The sequence below is a fragment of the Fringilla coelebs genome (genome assembly GCF_963513975.1).
Source record: "Fringilla coelebs genome assembly, chromosome: 13".
Taxonomy (NCBI): Eukaryota; Metazoa; Chordata; class Aves; order Passeriformes; family Fringillidae; genus Fringilla; species Fringilla coelebs.
In genome coordinates this window covers 13,487,459-13,502,035 of record NC_140039.1, presented here as the reverse complement: position 1 = coordinate 13,502,035, position 14,577 = coordinate 13,487,459, and the positions used below count along the sequence as shown (strand labels likewise).

The 14,577-nt window shown below is 63.6% G+C and overlaps 1 protein-coding gene across 1 annotated transcript; it reads right to left on the bottom strand.

Moving 5' to 3' along the window:
- Window positions 1-174: 174 nt before the first annotated feature.
- On the bottom strand, window positions 175-14,256 carry LOC311158886 (laminin subunit beta-1-like; the record flags this gene model as incomplete). The annotated part of the gene is given in 37 exon segments (XM_084214561.1): window positions 175-308; window positions 456-612; window positions 703-879; window positions 1,094-1,231; window positions 1,319-1,530; window positions 1,616-1,760; window positions 2,114-2,317; window positions 2,403-2,632; window positions 2,705-2,889; window positions 2,967-3,351; window positions 3,817-3,913; window positions 3,999-4,213; window positions 4,621-4,845; window positions 4,932-5,095; window positions 5,434-5,665; window positions 6,083-6,226; window positions 6,420-6,606; window positions 7,103-7,223; window positions 7,346-7,467; window positions 7,544-7,702; window positions 7,787-7,939; window positions 8,135-8,291; window positions 8,461-8,540; window positions 8,641-8,753; window positions 9,129-9,308; window positions 9,434-9,622; window positions 9,804-9,924; window positions 10,006-10,211; window positions 10,286-10,349; window positions 10,428-10,616; window positions 10,728-10,801; window positions 10,911-11,034; window positions 11,139-11,314; window positions 11,805-11,854; window positions 13,522-13,605; window positions 13,607-13,908; window positions 14,140-14,256. Coding segments are annotated over 37 exon segments (6,012 nt in total).
- Window positions 14,257-14,577: the final 321 nt, after the last annotated feature.

The window sequence follows — 14,577 nt, the reverse complement described above, 5'->3', positions numbered from 1 at the left end:
CCGAGATAGGCGGGAGGAGGCAGAAGCAGGCTGGACAGAAGGCATCGGACACAGTCACACACAGTTTAGGGCTTTATTTACAGGCGCGCCCGCACTACAGGCACCTGCAGAGTGGACGGGACTCCCGGGCTCGGGGACCTGCGGGGCCCCGGCCCCCGGTCCCGCCAGTGGTCCCTAGCAGGTGGCGTAAGCGTTGGCCCTCTCCCGGATCTCCTGCAACAGCCCGGTGACCTGTTGCTCCAAAGCCTGCAGTCGTGTCACCTTTGCCGCCATCATCCGTTCATTGGCCCCAAAGCGCTGCTCCAGGTCTGCGGGACGGGCAACATGGTCACAGTGCAGCCTCCTACCATGTCCCGTATCACCGTCGGGACAGCCGGTGGGACAGGCCCAGGGGGACACAGGGAGATGTATAGGGAGGTGGCAGGAAATATACCCCACCATGTGCTCCCTCTCACCTTCCAGCTTCCTCTTGCTGTTGCTGGCCTTATCCAGGAGGTCTTGGGCCTCTGCCATCAGCTGCGACACACGCTGCAGGGCCCCACCAGACACCCTGTCCAGCATGCCCACCCGGTTCTTCAGCACCACATAACGCTGTGTTACCTGGGCCAGGTCCTGGCGGCACAAGGGCATGGTGAGGCTGAGCACCTGCAGCACCCAGTACCTGCTTGGTGGCATGCATAACCAGGCAGGGATGGAGCTCACCTGGCTAAGCGTCCCCGTGGTGGCGGTGGCACGCTGTGCCCCATCCTTGGCTTGCTGGGCCATGTGGTGAGCATCCCGGCCATGCTCCTGCAGGGTGGTGATGCGCTGTGCCAGCCCCCGCAGCCGCCTCTGCGCCTGAGACTCCTTCCTGTCCAGCACCTGCAGCCTGCGCTCCGCCTGGCAGGTATGGACACCAACTGCAGCAGGCACAGCAACCACCATGCCCATGGTGCCAGCCCCACTGCCCTGGCACCTGCCCAACGCCAGCCACATTTCCCAGTACCAGCCTCCCTACCCATAATGTGCCCAAGCCATCAGTCTTGCTCTCCACAGCACTGGTCCCATTACTCCCAGTGGTACCAGCTCCACTCCCCGAGCCCGTGCTCCTCACCTCCCTGGCTCTGTTCTCAGCCACCTGGATGGCATTCCTGGCGCTCTGCAGGGTGCTCCCTGCTGTCATCGCCTGTGTCCTTGCCACCTCCAGTGCCTGCTGTGTCCCCGCCAGCTCATCCCTTATGCCTTCTGCTCGCTCCCTGCAGCAGCACAGGCAGCTCCAGCCCTTGCCGTTGCAGGGGGGTTGACCTATCCCCTGCCTGGCCCAGTATGGCCCCACTACTTGCCTGGCCTCCTGTCCCTGTGCCAGCAGATCCCGTGCCACAGCCAGCCCCTCCGCTGTGCTGTTGAGAACTGCATCCACCCCCTCTAGCTGGCTGATGCTATTCCGCATCTCCCACAGCAGCTCCTGGATCTGTCCAGGGCTGCTGGGCAGGGAGATGTTCAGCACCTGCCGGGCCACCAGCTCGATGCTGCCTGGGTCAGCTCCCTCCTCTGTGGGGACAGGGTAGCAGGGTGGGCTCAGGGTGGGCTCGCTGAGTCCTGCCATGCCCATGTGCCCACCCAGTGCTGTCACTACCTGCCAGGAAGGCCTTGATTCGGCGGATGAAGTCCCGCAGCTGGGCCGTCGCCTTCTCTGCACGGCTGCGGGCGGCCTGAGAGCGCCCCAGTGCCTCCTCTGCCCTGCTGCGTGCCCCCCGTGCCAGCTCCTGCACCTCCTGCATCTGAGGGGCACCTGGCTGAGCAGGGGGCACAGGGCAGCCCCGGGAGGGGGCATTTGGGGTGAGCAGGGGGTACAAGGGGACAAGATGTGAGCCTGAAAAGGAGTGTGGGAGGGGGGTGCAAGGGGACAGAGGGTACAGCAGTGGCCCTAGGGGGCACGCACACAGGTGGCACAAGGGACGTCTCTGAATGGGCATAAGAGACACATACAGACCTAACATGCTTGGGGGCATGGAAGGGGGAAAAACGGGACATAGAAGGGGGCCATGCAAAGTGGCATGGAAAGGGCACAAACAGGACATGCAAAGGGGACACAAGGGGACCCCAGAAAGTGCCATGGAGCAACCACCCCTACCTGCTGTGCCACAACACCCAGCTGCCCTAATGCCACCTCCAGCTGCTGTGAGGCATTATGAGCACTGCTCAGGGCTCGAGCTGAGACAGGCAGTGCCCCTGCACACCCAGCGCCACCGCAATGCCTTGTCCCTGCACTGTCTCGGCACAAGGCTCCTCCGCAAGACGCGTGCTCGCAGGTCCGGTCTCCTGGTGCCCCACAAATCTGTGATGATGCCAGTGGTGGAAATGGCAGCTCAATACTACATGAAGGGTGATGCCCGTGCCACTTCTGCCAGTCCTGCTCTCACCTTCTCGTTGATCCTGGCAATGCTGAGTCCCATCACCCGTTTTTGTGTCTCCCGCAAGGATTTCCGGGCTGCGGCTGTGCCACGGCGGAAAGTATCGCCCCGCTGCTGCAGCAGCCGCTCAGTCGCCCGCTGCGTCACCTGCGCCCTCCTTAGCTCGCCAGCTGTGCCATTGGCCACCACCTCCGCCTGCCGCGAGGCCTCCGTCGATGCCAGGATACTGTGGTAAGACTCTGCGGGTGCGGCTGTTAAGGCTTTGGCCAGGATGGCTGCCACCAAACCCAAACCTTGCTGGTTGCTCTTACCGCTGAATCCGGCTGCCGCTACAGTGCCGAGGAGGATCTGAAGGTGGGAGGTGGTTCTGTTGAGACCTCCCAGCTTGCGGCTCAGCTCAGCTAGCCGGTCATGGTGCTGCATATCAGCCTGTGCCAGTTGGTCTAGATGTTGCTCCAACTCTTGGAGGTGCTTCCCGAAGTTGTCCAGCTCCATCCTTTGGGTAGGGAGGATGGCTTCAAACTTTCAGGCGGGGACGAGAGGGGTGTCCCTCCACCCCAGCCCTACATGCACACTTGCCTGGTGCCACCCAGCTGCCTGGGCAGTCCATTGAGGAAGGGACTACCAGGGCTGTGCCCCTCTCCCAGCAGCTGTTCCACGTGCCCCAGAGCCTCCTCCAGCTCCCGCAGGCGACGGGGGCTGAGTGGGAGTGCAGAGCCCCCCTCTCTCAGTGCCTGCACCTGTGCCCCGAGGCGCTGCAGCCCTTCCTGCAGGCTGCCCACAGCCAGGTCCCAGCGCCCAAAGCAAGGGTGGCAGGGTGAGCAGTGGGGGAAGGGCTCCCGGTAGCCCCGCTGGCAGCGGTCGCAGCGCAGCCCCCCGAATCCCAGCCGGCAGCGGCACTGCCCATTGTCCTGCTCGCACTGTGGGCTCTCAGCACCCAGCGGCTCACACTCACAGGCTGCAGAGACAGTTGGCGTTATGTCCCAGCCTTCCCATGGAGCCCCATGCCCCCAGACTGCCACCATGTCCCAGCATCCCACCATATTCCCCTGTGTTTCCAGAATCCAATCTATCCCCAGCATCTTCTATTGTCCCCACAGTTCCACCAAGTACTGGGTCCCCAGAGTCCTGCATGCCCCCTGAGACATAAAATGTCCTCAATGTTTCACCACGTCCCCAGAATCACACTGTTTCCCCAAGGTCTGTCATGCCCACAGTGTCCCACTACATTCCCAAGATCTCCTGAGCTGCTTGTGTCCCCAGTGTCCCACTGTCTCCTTAGTGTGCCATGTTCAGAGTCTCCCACTCCCATCATGTCCCCAGGGCCCCCATTTCCCTAGAGCCTCACTATGCACCCAGAGTCCCCCCATATCCCCCGTCCCCCAAAGCCCCTGCTCCCCCAGTCCCTGTGATATGCTCCCACCTCGGCACTCCTGCTCAGGGTCTCCCCAGTGGTGCTCCTGGCACTGGGAACAGACACGACCCCCGAAGCCAGGCCGGCACTGGCACTGCCCTGTCACCTGCAGTGACAGTGCCATGCTCACTGTGCAGCTCACTGGGCCCCAGGAGGGCAGTGGAGCTGTACCAGGGTGCCAGGGAACTCACTGTGTCACAGGCAGGATGCAGGGCGTGGGTGGGGTGGCAGCCACAGGGCTCACAGCCCCTTGGCCCCCCCAGGTTCCAGAAGTGGGGAGCGCAGCGATCACAGCTCTTGCCCACGACGTTGGGCCGGCAGGCACAGGCTCCTGTGCCACGGTCGCAATCACAGGTGCCATCAGTGCAGTGGGAGGCCAGTGTACCCCGTGGGTCACAGCCACAGCCTGCAGGAGGGTGGGTGGCCACGTGGGGTTCAGCACATACCCACTGCCCAGGCAGTGTACTGCTGAACCCAGCACCCCAAATCTGCCTGACCCCAGTGCCCCCCAGTCTGCCTGGCCTCAAACCCCTGCACAGCCCCAACACCCCTGATCCCAACACCCCCACCAATCCTGACCCTGTCCCGTGCCCAGCCCCAACCCAGGCACAGCCCCTTGCCCCTTCTAATAGCCCCAAACCTCTCCTGGCCCTGAACCCTAGCCCTGCAACACCCCAAAATTCTCCCTGACCCAACCCCAACCACCCACACCCAACCACAGCCCCATGCCTCATCCCTTCCTTGAGCCCTTGCATCACTTCAACCCCCCCATCCCAAAGCCCGGTGCAGCCCCAGCCCCACAGCCCCGCTCACGCCGGCAGCTGCGCTGCAGGGCATTGCCGTAGTAGCCCGGCTGGCAGTGGGCACAGCGAGGCCCAGCCGTGTGGTACAGGCAGCGCAGGCACTGTCCCGTGCGGGGGTCGCAGCCCTCTGGGTCGCTGGTGTCGATGTTGTTGTTGCACTGGCAGGGCCGGCACTCCCCCCCCTCCATCTCCGGAGCCCCAAAGTAACCAGGGGAGCAGCGGTCACAGCGGGGCCCTGCAGAGAGAGGGGCTATAGGTGCTGGGGTCCCACAGCCCCGGTGCAGGGCGTCCCTGCTGCCCTGTGCCTGCTCTGCCCCTCACCCGCATATCCAGGGGCGCAGAGGCAGACGATGTGGTGTGTCTCGTCATCCGCATGGCAGGTGGTCCCGTGGTAATGCCGTGTGCCAGGGTAGCCGGGGCAGGGGCAGGGCCGGCACTGCTGCCCCGAGCCCAGCACAGGGTTCCCATAGTAACCGTCCTGGCACCTGAAAGGACGACGGAGGACCCAGTGGGTCCCTCCAGTCCATCATATATCATCCCACCTTCCCATCCCATTCCATCATATCTCACCCTATCCTAGCCAACTGTATCCATCCCATTCCATCTCAATCTCATCCATCCCATCCCACCCATCCCATTCCATTGTATCCCATCCTATTCTACCCCATCCCACCATATCTATGCCAGCCCATCTCAACCCATCACACCATTCCAACATAACCCACATCATCATATCTCATCCTGTCCTACTCCATTGTATCAACCCCATTCTACACCACACCGTGCCATGCCACGCCATGGCCTCCTCTTGGAGCTGGCTCACCTCTCACAGTGCCGGCCGCTCGTGTGGTCGCGGCAGCGCAGGCAGGTGCCCGTCCGGGGGTCGCACTCCTCGGCGTGCCCGTTGCACTGGCAGGGCCGGCAGGCAGGGAAGCCCCAGTGGCCGGGCTGGCACTGGTCACACTGCCGGCCCACGGTGCCGGGCTGGCACCGGCACTGCCCGCTCACCTTGTCACACAGCTGGGACACCGAGCCCTCTGGGGAGCAGGCGCAGGCTGCAGGGCAGCACAGCTCAGGTCAGACACATGGGTGCAGGGACACAGGGATGGACAGACAGACAGGCAGGGGACCAGTGCCCAGAACATGCTCACTCCATGGGCTGTGGCACAGAAGGGCTCATGTGGATACACAGGTCCACAAGAACATGGGTGGGCAGACAGAGAGTGCAGGATAGCACAATGCTCACAGGGGGCTCATATGGATGGATGGATGGATGGATGGATGGATGGATGGATGGATGGATGGATGGATGGATGAACTGTGACTGAACCCATGGGCTACAGGACAGCAGGGCTGAGATGGACACATGGGACAGACAGACAAGTGAACGGGGCAGTGAAGAGGGTACTGATGGCTGGACAGACAGGCAGGAGAGACAGCAATTCCTGGCAGATGAAGATCCCGGTACTCACGGCTGCATCCCAGGGGCCCAAAGCCGAAACTGCCTGGGGCACAGTGGTCACAGCGTCGGCCAATGACGTGGGGCTTGCACTCACACTGCCCGCCTTGCACCTGGCACTCGCTGCTGCGGGAGCCCTGTGGGTCGCACTGGCAGGCTGCGGGAGCAGGACCAGCATGGGGCCAGGGCTGCCTTTTCTGCACCTGCCCACACCTGCTCATGCCCTGCCCACGCCCTGCCACTGCTCTCCTGCCCACCATGCCATGGGCATGGGCATATCCTGACCCACTGCCCCAGCAGGGCTCCAGCCCTGCCCACTTGTCAGTCCCATCCTGCAGCTCCCCACTCACGCAGTGCCCCGCCGTGCATCAGGGCTGAGATGCTGCAGACCAGGCGGGCACAGGCCTCAGCCAAGGGATGAGGAGGGGCCATGCGAAACACCTCCAGGCACTGGTACCGCTCCAGCTCCTCCTGGCGCGCTGCTGCCTCTGCCCCATGCAACCCTGGCAACTCTGACACCCGTGGCAGGAGCACCAACTGGGGGAAGGGAAGAGGAGATGGGGCGACGGGGGGCATAGCCAGCCTCCACTGTGGCACCTACCACTAGGCTGGATCCATGTGCTCCAGGACAGTCCCAATGCTGCTAGGGTCAACTACCCCAGCTCTATCAACAGCCCCAGCTCCACTGACATCCCCAACCCTACTGATATTCCCATATAAATTGCCATCCCCAGAAGCTTCCTTATCCCTTTCCACAATGACATCCCTATGCCAACCCCAACTCTATCTAAATCCCCAGTCTCATTGATATCCCCTTCCCCTTCAACATCTACTTCCCCATTTCCATCCCCATCTTCATCCCACCCTATCCCATCCCATCTCATCCCCATCCTGACCCCACGTACACCCCCAGAGGGGGGGGGTCACTTCCCACTCCAGCCTCTTGTTCCCTGCCCCTGCCCATGATCCCTCCCCTGCCCATGATCCCTCCCCTGCCAAGCCTCAGCACAAAGTGCAGTAGGACTCCCCTCACCGAGTCAATGAGGATGAAGGCACCAGGGTGGCGCTGGGTGACACCAGCCCGCTGAAGCCGCATAGTCACCTCATAAGGGGTGCTGGGCTCGAAGCAGAAGGGCCGGGACAGCAGCACGTACCTATACAGAGTCAGGTGTTGCATGGGCACAGCAGGGCCATGGAGACAGCAAAAGGACAGCAGCAGGACCCAACCACCTCCCTTGTTCCCATCCCAAGCCCACCCCAGCCCATCCCGTTGCACCTCTGGCTGTGGGGCAGACTTTCATGGTACATCTGCTCGGAGGGCAGCAGGTTCCCACAGCGAGAGCTGGTGGGCAGCACCCGGGAGCTGACACTGACCACGGCCTCCCAGTCCTCGGCTGACTGTGGCGACAGGCAAGGCAGTGTCAGGGCTGTGCTGTGCCATACACGCCGTGGCCATGGCTGTGGCCGTGCTCACCTCGGGCTCGTAGCGCAGCAGCAGTTCGTAGTCCATGGGGTAGGGCACGTTGTCCACGCGGAAGGTCAGGCCAGCCCCGTCCCGCACCCGGGCGAACCCCAAGCCTGTCCACGTCACCATGCGCCCGGCACTGTCCCGCACCACCTCCTCCACATCCAGCTGGGCAGGGCACCGGCACAGTTTGGCCATGGCTCTACCCCCAGCCACTTCTGCCCTGCCCTGTGCCCTCTCCTACCACCTCACCTTGGGGGGCTGCTGGCGGCTGCGGCGCGAGGGGACAGGGGGCTGGGGAGGACGGAGGGGGCTGTGCTGGTGCCGTGAGCGTCCCTTCCGCCCCGCCGACTCCCTGGTGTCATACTCCAGGCAGTCCTGGGGCACCTCCACCCGAATGGCACCCTGCAGGGATGGGGTCAGGGGACGGTGGCCATGCACAAGGACAGCTGTGCACAAGGATAGCCATGCACAGGGCATGGTAACAGACACATGCAGGACAGGGTGACAGCCATGCATAGAGCACAGCGGCAGCTATGCATGGAGCATGGTGCACAGTGACAGCCATGCACAAGCACAGTGACCCCCAAGGAAACTCACCGGGAGCTGAGGGTGGCTGTGGCCATGGCCGGTGGCCTGCTCGGCCTCATAGGTGTAGTAGTCGAGGGGGGCACAGAAGAAGCCGGGTTGTACCTGGTCACACTGCCGCCCCATGATGTGGGGACGGCAGGGACATGCCCCATCCTCCATGGAGCACCTGGGGGTGACCATCCTGTCCTTTCATCTGTCCTTCTGTCTGTCTGTGTCTTCATCCATCCCTCCTTCCACCTCTGTCTCCATCCCTCCCTCCCCCATGTGTGACTCCCAGCACTGTGCCCACTCTCGCCCCCCACCCCTGCCCCGATGGGTGCTGTGCTGGGCCCCACCGGTTGTTGTAGGCTCCCCCGAAGTCACAGGCGCAGGGCCGGCAGCCCCCCAGGTCGTAGCTCAGACCCCAGAACTCGGGCTGCAGTGAGGAGGGGAAATGTAGGGCAGGTGTGTGGCCAACCCAGACTTGGGGGTTGCCATGGGGTTGGGGACAGTCCCCCACAGGTTGGGGCACTCACCACACATTGGTTGCAGGAGCGCCCAGCCACGAAACGTTTGCAGTAGCAGTCCCCACTGATGGGGTCACATGGGGAGCTGCCTGCCACCGTACCCCGCGGGTCACACCTGCATGCTGCCCCCACACATGCACATGTGAGGGGGTGCCAGCGGGACTACACCCACATGCTTCATGGCCCTCCTTCCCCATCCCATATCCATCCATCTTCATCCCTTCAATCCCCATCCCTCCATCCATTCTCATACAACTATGCCATATCCCTCCATCCTACATCCTTCCATCTCCATCCCTTTATCCCAGATCCTTCCATCCTCATCCCTCCATCACCATACCTCTACCTCCATCCCTCCATCCTCATCCATCCCATCCCCATTCCTCCATGAACATCCCTTCATTCCCCATCCCTCCAATTTCATCCCTTCCTCCCTACCCCTCCATCATCCCCCCATCCCATCCCTTCTCCCACACCATCCCTGGCTCCCAGCTCACGCTGACAGCCCTGTGGGTCGCCGTGGCTGAGGCCATAGGCGCCGTGCCGGCAGCGGTCACAACGGGGACCAGCCACGTTCTCCTTGCAGCGGCACTGCCCTGCAATCATGCCCAGCGCCACGTCCGTGTGCCCGTCGCAGGCACCTCCATCCAGCGAGCCTGCTGGGTCACAATCACATGCTGCCAAGAGAGAGGAGCATCAGTAGTTCTGGCTACTGGCACCAGGAGCCGTGAGGCTGGGGCAGGTGGCACCAGGAGCCAAAGGGCTGGGACAAGCCGTGGGGCTGGGGTCCCACGACACTCACGGGCACAGGCAGTGGGGGACCGGATGTCAGAGCGAGGGTGCCGGTAGTAGAAGGGCTTGCAGAGGTGACAGCGGCGGCCCATGGTGTTGTGCTGACAGTCATCACACACAGCCCCACTCGTGTTCCCCGTGGCCAGGAACACGGCCATGTCAAAGTGGCAGCGCCGTGAGTGCTCGTTGCAGTCACAGCCTGCAGGGACAGCACCGCCGCGTGGCATGTGGCACCACAGCCCACACCTGGCAGGCATCACCCCAAGTGCCAAACCTCCCCTGCTCTGATATGCAGCACCACAACTGCAAACCTCCCCAAAGTATAGCCCTGGCACCCCAAAACCCCTGGCACAGCACAGCCTGACAGCCCTGGCACTCACGGCGACAGGCATTGGTGCTGGAGCCCTCGGCCGGGCGCCAGGGCAGGTCATGGTAGAAATCCTCGCAGCGCTCGCAGTTCAGCCCCTGCGTGTGGTGCTCACAGACACAGCGCCCATGGATCTGGTGGGGGAGCACCCAGCTCAGTGTGGCTGCCAAGTCCCATGGGACACTGTGCCGTGCTGGTGGGTACGTGTGCCTCACCATGCCGGGGACAGAGGGTGTCGGGGCACCCGGTGCTGGGGCACAGTGGGCAGCGTGGCCATGGCAGAAGCAGCTCCCGCGCAGCACCAGTTCATCCACAGCGTAGTAGTACTTGTGCAGCACCTCCCGCCGTGAGTCCAGCAGGTTGTCCCCCAGCGTGTGCAGCTTGGTGAGGTTCACCCGCAGGTTGGTGACACGAAGCAGGTCTGGGGGCGTGTCACTGTTAGCCCCTGCCCTGACACCAGCCAGCCCTGCATCCCCCACACCCCTGGCAACATACCCTGGATGTCTGGTCTGTAGGGATCTGCCACGGGGATGGAGGGGTCCAGCACCTTGAAGATGACCTGTGAGAAGGAAGGAATGGGTGATCCCATTCCACCCAGACCCCTGGCCCTGCTCTGCACCACCCTATCCCCACACACCTCCCCATGGCTGGACGGCTCGATCTCAGAGTAGCGCTGGTCACACAGCACCTCATCCACAAGGCCCAGGGGGTGGCTGGGGATTCCAGGGAAGAGCTTGGAGCAGTTGTAGGCAAAGTAGCGGTACACCTTCCAGGTGCGCCCAAAGTCGGCTGAGCGCTCCACCAACATGGCCGCAGGGCGGAAGGTCTGCAGGACAGCCAGATGGGATGGGGACCAGACCCACAGCCCCTCCAGATCCATCCTGTCCCATCCCATCCCATCCCATCCCATCCCAGGCATCCATGTGCCAGGACCCACTTTAAACTTCATGATGAGGTGGGTGAAGTGGAACTCGCCCTCCAGGTCTAGGCGGATGCTGACATGCTCCACACCTGGGAGACAGAGAGAGACAGGGATGGCTGAGGCTGGGGAAGACCCCCATGGCCATGCAGCGCCACAGCACATGCATATGGGGCAACCCCTCTGCCACCCTGACCTCACCATTCTCTGACTGCCACCAGGTCCGTTTGTCATGGGGGCTGCTCAGGTAAATGACATTCTCAATGCGGTGGCTCTCAGGCAGGGATGGGTCACGTGAGTCACAGGTGAAACATTTCTCCGAGTCCTGTGCCAGGGAGTGGCACCATCAGGGATGGGTGACTGGAAGCTGCACCAGTGCCTGGCTGTGTGGGTCTATGCCGGAGCTGTTCTGGGGCTGGGTGGGCTCACCTGGAGGTGGCTGACGATGCAGTACTCCTGGGGCCCATCCAGCCCACAGGTGGACGTGGCACTCAGGCGGGTGGCTCGCCCCACCAGCAGGTTCCCAGTGGCTGGGTAGCAGCTTCCACGGGCGCAGCCGTGGCTCAGGTCAGGCTCCTGCCAGCCCCCAGCCACCAGTCCCCTGACTGCAGAGAGCATGAGGGCACAGGCTGGGGGCTGCACTGGGGTGCCTGGGCACCCCCTGCTCCCCCATGCACCCACCCCACCCCCAGCCGTCCCATCCCTGCATCCCGACCCACTGATGCAGCATGAAGCTCCATGATCCGGAAAGGTGCTGGCAGCAGCGCCCCAGCCTCGTGACCAGGGGCAGGGAGCAGGGTGAGTGGGGGGCTGGGCTGCCCGTGCTCCTGGGGGCCCGGGCAGCCCCAGGGTGCCGAGAAGTGCCTCGGGGAGTCAGAAGCCAGGTCAGGCGCTTGCTAATCCTGACAGGGCTTAGTGCAGCCTGGATTCCCCGCTGGATTTTGTGGCAGCCAGGCTATGGGCGCTGCCAGGCAGGGAGCATCGCCATTGCCACCACCTCCGCTGCCCAGCACCCTCCACCCAGACTGGGGTCCCTGAACCACCACAGCTCCCAGCAGTGTGGATATGCAGGGTGCCCCAAAGGCCAATGCTTACCCAGGAGGAAAGCAAGCACCAAGAGGTCCATGGGCAACCACAGGATCTGCCTGGTGGAACATGGAGATGGCACTGCAATAGGGTGCACCGTATGGCATGGGGTGCAGATCAGCTGGTGCCTGTCCTCTCCTGGCTGTAGCACTACTGTGCAGTCCAGGATGACCCCCCCCCCACCCCACCCCCACACCAGCATGATGGTGCTTTCCAGGGACAACATGAGGAATCAGGGTCATTTGGGGCAGTTGGGTCTGAAAGTCCTCTGTGATGACATGCAGTGTTCACCTGAGCAGCTCTGGGGGACTGTCACACACACATCCAGGCACACAGCCATGCCATGCCCCACCAGAGCTGGCATGAACTGTGCCATGCCCCACCCTGCCTGGCTCAGAATGGATCTATCCTTTTGAGAATCACTAGTGTCCCTGGGGGGTACCAGCACCGGGCCAGGGCCAGCTTGGGAGGGGAGCCAGGAATGCTGGAGCCGGCTGGGCAAGGGCGTCCCTGACTCTGGCCAGGGTCCCACTGTTAAATTTAGGTTGGAGCTGTCTTTTGTGTTTCCTTCTCTCCCGGTACTTCCCGCTCCCAGCCTCACAAGCGCTGGATCAAAGCTTGGTCTCGGCTCTGCCCAAACACACGTCTCCTGTCCCCCGCACGGAGCCAGCCCAGGGCAAGGGGGCTCGGGGCGGCGGGGGGAGCCGCGGCTCCGTTCTGGCACCCGCCCCGCTCGAAGTCATGGCAGGGCGATAGGCAAGGTGGTGCAGAGCCACGTGCTGGCACGAGGGTCCCCGAGCCCCGCGAACCCCCTGTACCTGGCGTCCTGCGGCGTCCGGCGGGACCAAGGCCAGGGGCGAGGGCGGCGTGGGACCCGCTGCCCCTGGGCTGGGCGCGCAGAAATGCGCCGGGGCAAGGGCAGCGATGGGATGGCGGCTGGTGGCCCCCCTTCCCCGTGTACGATTCTTATTCAAATGGGCTGCCCGCTGAAAGGGACGGCGGTCTCCAGGCTACGGGAATGTCACTGCCGATTCCTTCTGCCTGGAGGCCCCCGGCGCCCGCCCGCCCGCGGAGGCCAGGCCGGCCAGGCGTCGGCAGCCCGGGCACGCCCCGGCCCCCAGGCGGCACGGTGGGCCCCGCCGGCGAACAAAAGGGCGCCTCGTGGGCTGGCGAGCCAGAGGCACCACGTTCCCTGGGCTCCCGGCACGGCGCGGCAGGAACGTGCCTGCCGCTGCTGGCAGTGAGGTGTTGGGGGCAGCATGATGGGATGGGTGGGCGCCTGATGCTCCAGGAACCGGGGGGTGCAGCTACACAGGGGTCACTGCATCCTTCTTCGCCTCAGGTGGGGATGGCCCATAGCGAAGGAACCTGCAGGGCTACGCTGTAGGGTGGAGCCGTGCAGGGCATCTGCTCTACCAGGAACTCACCCGGGCACGGCGGCGATGCTGCCGGATGGGAACGTCCCTCCCAAGGTACCTGTCCCTCCCCACTGCTATAGCTCCCTGGGCAAAGTCCGGCACACGTCAGCCACAGGAAACGCATGGCAGGAGAGGGGGTACCCAGCCTGTCACAGCCAAGAGACCCCACAGCTCCTCCCTTGTGTGCTGCCTCACGCCAGTTGCCAGCACCCAGCCCGTGCCATGGGCTGTGCCGCGTGCCAAGCGCTGTGCCATGCCCCAGAGCTGTGCCGTGCCCAGGATCTCCCCTACGGCGCACCGGCTCCTACCTGTGCCCGTGGGAGCCTGGGGTGCTGGGCAGGTGGCTGGTGGCCCGGGTGGGCTGCGGAGTCGGAGGCCCGCTGGGCTCGGGCTAGGCTCAGCTGCTGTTCCTGGAGGAGGGCGGCCGGTGCCTGTCTCCTCCTCCGGCAGCCGTGCCAGGCGAGGGGAGGGACCTGCCTGCACCGAGTTTCAGCCAAGGTGAGGCAGAGGAAGGTACACGCTGGCGGTGGCCCACGTGTGACACAGCAGTGTCCTGTGCCTAGGCTGGCCGGGACAGCATTCCCACAGGGCTGCTGCGCCCGGTTGTGCAGCACGTGGGGCTGCTGAGACAGGCAGCCTGGCTGGGACTCGCCCCGCACTGCACGGGCCCGTCTGTGCCTCTTCAGGGCACGTCTCTAGCAGCGGTACCAGAAGCCCTGCACTGCACTACCCCGGTACCTATGCCAGATGGATCCTGTTCACGCCCAGTGCTGGCGCTGTGGGCACTGCCATGCCCCACTCACCCTGTGCTGGTCGGTGCTGTCTGGGATCCGCTGGACTGCCTGGGCTGGGTGCTGAGCCGGCAGCCCTGGAGCCCTGCAGGGAGCACGGCTGTGCACCAGGGCCAGGTTCCACAGAGCCCTCACTGTCACGCAGGGATAGTGCCTTTTATTAGTCAAGGCCAAGGGCAAAGGAAGGAAGAGGAGTCGTGTGCTCTCCACGCCAAGGCCATGCTCTGGCCACCCGCCGCCGAGCAAGGTCATGGGCAGACAAAGAAGCAGCTCTCGGCCATAGAGATGCCAAAACCCACACCCCCAGGGACACCCTGAGACAGCCAGGCACCTCAGCAGCACAAGAGATGCTGTGCACAGTGCACTACCAGCTCCCCATAACCATGAGCGGCACTTGGAAGGCTGGAGGAGGGGGCAGGCTGTGCCCAGCGAGGGTCCAGCAGTGCAGGCTGGTGGTCAGGCACCCCTACCACCTTGTGAGCTGGGAGAGCTAGCAGGAGATGAACTGACAAAAAGCCATTAGCACTGGCCAGCGGGTCTGTGTCACGGGATCTTGCCAAGCAAACCTCATCT